The 5,444-nt window shown below is 53.5% G+C and overlaps 1 protein-coding gene across 1 annotated transcript in view; it reads left to right on the top strand.

Annotated features, from left to right (window-relative positions):
• MYBL2 (v-myb avian myeloblastosis viral oncogene homolog-like 2) overlaps nt 1–5,444 on the top strand; it is a gene marked incomplete at its 5' end in the record, with an annotated part of 12,560 nt that overhangs the window by 4,296 nt on the left and 2,820 nt on the right. The window contains 5 exons of the mRNA XM_010132140.1: nt 1–248; nt 1,262–1,648; nt 3,200–3,339; nt 4,319–4,418; nt 5,009–5,122. The exon at nt 1–248 is cut by the window's left edge and continues 17 nt beyond it. Of these exons, the coding sequence (XP_010130442.1) occupies nt 1–248; nt 1,262–1,648; nt 3,200–3,339; nt 4,319–4,418; nt 5,009–5,122 (989 nt within the window). The remainder of the gene's footprint in view (nt 249–1,261; nt 1,649–3,199; nt 3,340–4,318; nt 4,419–5,008; nt 5,123–5,444) is intronic.

The raw sequence follows: 5,444 nt of genomic DNA, 5'->3' as shown, positions 1-5,444 counted from the left end.
TTGATTGCTCTGAAATAAAGGAAGAAGATGTAAGCGATGAGGAAGTGACGGGTGTGCAGGAGTTGCCCTCGGAGCTGCCGGCTGCTGAACGGGCAGAGCAGAACGCTGAGGGGACCCCGGATGATGCGGTGCCTGAGGATGCCTCTTCATTTGTCACATCACCGTACAGATGGGTTGTTGAAGCTGCCAGCTGTATGTATGCATCATCTGTGCCAGCCTTCAGTGAAGCTCTGGACATGATTGAATCTGTAAGTAAAAGACCTTAGCTCTTCCAGATAATGCAGGGAGACTTATTCCCAGCCTTTTCCCTTGAACTTACTGGGTCCCCTTGCTCATCACCGCGGGCATTCTGAGGAGGACTGGGTCTGTCATTGGCTTGTGGCTTCCCACTCTCTCAAGGGCTTTCCTTTCCATCCTGTACAGGATGGGATAGGACAGGACACACTGGGAGTAGGCCAGGCCCACTTGCGTGCAAGACTGATCCCTTCACACTGGGTTGACGCCACCATTTGCTTTCAGTGGTGGCTGCGAAACTGAAACTGGTAGTTTTGGGCCAGTCAAGCAGTGCTGGCTAGAATCCACACAGCACTTCGCTTCCCTCAGAGGGAAATGTCACTGCAGCCCTGCTCTGCCTGAGGAGCTTGTGAGCTGATTATCCCTGAAGGACCTGCGTTGCATGTGTATAGGAGGGTGGGGAGTCTGTGCCTGAGACTTAACGGCCCATCTGTGGGTCCTTAGGGGCCTCCTGGTATTGTCCTTTGGGTGTTGGTGGGGTTGAGCTGTGAGGCAGCTGATCTCTGAAGCACTCTGGTTGTTTTTAACCTGCTCCCAGCAGCGCAAGTCACAGCAGAGCCTGCGTCCAGCTGTACTGATGGGCTCAAGACTGTGGTGTGGCACTGGGTGATAGTCGCTTCATTTCAGCCCCTGTTCCCAGCTGCTTTTTTTGTCCCCTCTCTGTGGGGGTGCAGCTGTTTGTGCAGCTGTGCTGTGAACTGAACTGGGAAACCAACCTTGTGTAAAGGGAAAAATCTGCCCCGCACACAAGCAGCACATCCAGCTGTGTCCATCCCCTGGCCTGGTTCTCAGCTCTGGCAGCAGAGGGGAGGAGGGTTTGAGCTCTGCTCTAGCTGGGCGCCTTGCAAAAGCTACTCCAATCTCACACACCCACTTATGTCACCTCCCGGTTCATCTTGGCATCTGCACCAGTTGGCTGCTTAGGTTTCCTTCCTGGGCTGCTTCTTATGGTTTCCCTTGTGTGCAGGACCCAGATGGATGGTGTGATCTGACCCAGTTCGACCTGCCCGAGGAGCCCTCCGCTGGCAGCAGCAGTAGCAGCAACAGCCCAGTGAGGCAAACCCCCAGCAAACCAACAGCATCCCTGCCCAATGTCACCGAGTACCGCCTGGACGGTCACACCATCTCCGACCTGAGCAAGAGCAGCAAGGGGGAGCTCATCCCCATCTCTCCGCATGCAGAGGTGAGCTTTGGCACGCCACCCTCCGTGCTGAAGAGGCAGAAGAAGAGGAAGATCTCCCTCTCCCCCGTCACGGAGAATGCCACCAGCACCAGCCTTTCCTTCCTTGACTCCTGCAACAGCATGACGCCCAAGAGCACTCCTGTCAAGACACTGCCTTTCTCTCCATCGCAGGTACGGTGCAGTGGTGGAGCCCAGGCTGTGCTCCTCTGCTTGGGCTTGCTCGTGAGTGAAGAAGCGTGTTAGTGCTCTGTCCCCTTGCCTTGATGCCATGTGTTCCCATAAGCTCTGCCAGCTTTGTTTCTCCTCCCTTTGAATGAGGCAGTTTCTTTGCTAAAACAAGACACAGAGCTGGGTTCTGGCCCTGTTTGTCCTCAGTGTTGCCCTTCCTGTGGGAGGAACATGCCTGTGTCTGCTTCAGTGAGCACTTGCAGTGTCGGGGAAGCCCTGTTACCCTCTGTGCTCTCTAAGGAACACCGCTGTGCAGCTCGACATGCCTGTCTGCTGCAGGGTCCCTGGGGAATGGTGCTTCTGCCCCAGGGCATGGCTGCCCCAGTGGTGGGCAGCAGAATGGCCACTGTGGAAACTGCCTTTCCCTGTTTGTTTCCAGTTAAGTCCCACAGGCTCAGCAGCTCATGCCTTGTGCAGATCTCAGTTGCTGTGCTTAGGAAAATGCTTCTGAGTTTGTCTTTGTTGCAAAAAGGACTTGGGATCTTTCAGCCCTTATCACGACTCCTCTGGTGTCCACACACATGGTTTCCAACATGCATCACCTCAGAGCACTGAGCTGTTCAGACCCATGAGTGTCTCGTATCCTGACGTGGTGGAGTTGTCTGTGAAACGGAATGCAGGCTGCTGTGCTCTCCAGCACAGTTCCTCAGCTGCCCTGTGTTCACACCCTGCCCACCTGTGCCTTCCAGGCCCTTATTGCTGCTTGTTCTGCAACCCTGGGGTGGCACGTGGGAAGTACCACAGGATGGTCTGGCACCCAGGTTCATGGACCGCGAGTGCCAGGCCAGCCAGCACCGTGAAGTCAGAGCAGGAACTGAAACATGTAAAAGTTTGGAAGGCCTAGAGTGAATCTGAGAGGAAACAGCATGTCCTGCCTCTTGGGCTGAGCCTCAGCCATCAGTGGGTGTAACACACACAGCTCTTCTCTCCCAATAGGCTCTTGGGTACAAACCTCCTTCCTTATGGGGGTAAGGAACTTATTAGCTGTTGTGGAGTGAAATCTTAGCAGAGATGAGCGAGTGTGTCCCTTTCTCACTGTGTAGCCTCAAGACGGCTCGATGCAGAATCTGTGAACTTGTACGCTGTTGTGTGCGTGGACTTCCCTCACGTTTGCCAGCCTGAGGCTGGAATAGACCTTTGCTGGGCTGGCATTACCCCTCCTTCACCATTTACTTGGCCTTGTTTGGCCCGGTGCAAGCAGAGACTTCTCTTCCACCCTGTAGCTGTTTGTAGTCGTATCAGTTCATTCCTTATGGGGAGTGAAGAATCTTTATAGGTGTGAGGCACCTCCTGGCACCTTTCTTTGTGTGTCCATGCACAGGACTGCAGGAGTTTAAGAGCCATCCTAATTTATACAGGGACAGATCCCTCTTGTGACACTCTGTACAGGACAATTGTCCCTACTTCAGGTTTTCCCCTGATTTTTAGGAAAAAGTAATGACTCCTGGGATGCTCAGGACTGAATGTCTTCTCTTTCTTCCCTGTGCTTTGCAGTTCTTAAACTTTTGGACCAAACAGGATACACTAGAACTGGAGAACCCATCTCTGACCTCCACGCCCGTGTGCAGTCAGAAGGTGATTGTTACCACCCCTCTGCACAGGGACAAGACCCCTCTGCTGCAGAAGAACTCAGCGTAAGTTCTTTCCTCCTCCCTGGCCCGGTCCCACATGAGCAGTGTCCTTTTCCACACCAGAGTGGGGCCCAGTTCAAACATACCTTCCCCAGTACTTGTACTGGCACTGCTGAGAGAGGGGCAGGATAGGCTGGGGATTTCCTTAAATGAGTGTTTCCCCCAAGACTGCTCCTCTCTGAGCTGCAGGGAACACATGTCCCCTCTGACTGGGGCTGCAGCCAGGCGAGCACTGTTGTGCTCTGCTGCTGGGTGAGCTGTTGCCTTCTGTGCGCTTCTTTGGGAAATGTTGCAGTGCTGTGAGCCCCATGCCAGCAGGGAGGGATTTGATTCCCTCAGATCCATCCCTTTAGTTCTGCACCCTCTGCTGTCGTGAGGGACAGTCCAGGGTAACACTGACCTAAGGCACTGTACCAGGCAGGTGAGAAGGGGTGGTCTGCCCAGGGACTGCTCTGCTGGTGGACTGAAGCAGCAGCATTTGGGGTGCTGGCTCTGTTGTTGGCGTGGTCCAGAGCAGCTCCCCTGTCCAGGTGGTGTGAGCTGGCTTGTCTGCTCTGAGTATATTTGTATCCAGGACTTCTGCTGGCCCGGCTGTGACTGCCAGGGTCTGAGCAGATCTGCCAGCAGCAGCCTTGCAGAGCAGGGCTGACCTGAAGAGCTGCGTGTTGGTTGTGTCCAGGGGCTGTACTGCTTTCTGACAGTGGAGCTTGGTAGCTGACAGGGTGGAACAGCATAGCTGGCACTTCAGGAAGATGTTTTCCCTTCTAAAGGGAGTTTAGAAGTGCTGTGTTTCTTTAGAAGCTCTGTGCCTGTTTGCCCCATTTACACCTCAGGAACAGGCCAGCCAGAGAGGTGGCTTCTGCTGCTGCCCCGTGAGCCTCTGCAGGTTGCTTATGTGATACAAGGGCTTGGAAGGACAGGGGTTACTTTGTGTGGGCTACAGCACGTCTGATCCTTCATCTTTCCCACTCTCTGCTGCCAGGTTTGTCACACCAGATCAGAAGTATGTGGTGGACAACACTCCTCACACCCCAACACCTTTCAAAAATGCCCTGGAGAAATACGGACCAATTAGGCCTCTGGTGAGTGTTGGGCAGGTCTGGTGGCAGAAGCATGATGAACGCGAACGGGACGTGGAGGAGCTGCCGCAGAGCTGTGAGCCAGCTGTGATCTGTGCCAACACAGCACAGTCTGGTAGTGCCATGCTGAGATGGGAGGGGTGAAGGGGACCTTGTTATGGTGGACGTGTCCTGGTAAATAGCCACAGGACATTTAGCTCCTCTGTAAACCATCTAAAAATGCCAAAAACCGCCCTTGAACCAGGCTGTGGTGCTTGGCTATTGCTGACCTTGAGGAAAAGCAAGGAAATGATCTCCCTAGGAACTGGGTCTCTTAATGTGGATGTTGTGGGGATGGCAGTTTCCAGTTATCCCATCTGTGCATACTGATCTCTTGATGGCACGTATGGGGTTCAGCTGATCAGAGTCTCTCATGCCTGGAGATCCTGTAAATCTGTCAGGCCAGCAGAAATCTTGTCATATCTTTCCAGCTGGGAAGTAAATTGTCTTTGTCCTCCCACTGTGGGCTTTCTGACCTTGAGGGGAAATACTTGTGGGTCTGCCAGCATACAAATTCTGACTGTTTCATGCTCTCTTTCTCCTTTTCACACCAGCCCCAGACTCCTCACCTGGAAGAAGACTTGAAAGAGGTGCTCCGAAGTGAAGCTGGCATTGAACTTATCATAGAGGATGATGTGAAGCCTGAGAAACAGAAGAGGAAACAAGGGGTGAGCTGACTTTATCTAGAACCTGCTGCTGAGGTGCCCTGTGCTGCAGAGGGGTGTTTTGGTTGGTTTTGTTCATTCTGCTGTTGATGCCAAAAAATTTTTGGGCCATGGCTGCAAGAGGTGCCTGAGGTTAAGGCCTGTTTAAAATGTGGCCAGCTGTGTCCTGGTTTGTGCTAAACCTGGGAACATGTGAGGAGGTGCCATGTCCTTAATCGGAGAGATCATGGCACAGTTGAAGCATCTTGGCAAGTTGGGCTCCCATACAGCTGTGGGCTGGTATGCAAAGTCTCTTGGCTCAGTTGCCGTGGTGGCCTTCCTTTCC

The sequence above is a fragment of the Buceros rhinoceros genome, unplaced genomic scaffold (genome assembly GCF_000710305.1).
Source record: "Buceros rhinoceros silvestris isolate BGI_N320 unplaced genomic scaffold, ASM71030v1 scaffold26312, whole genome shotgun sequence".
Taxonomy (NCBI): Eukaryota; Metazoa; Chordata; class Aves; order Bucerotiformes; family Bucerotidae; genus Buceros; species Buceros rhinoceros.
This window is presented reverse-complemented; position numbering and strand designations above follow the sequence as displayed.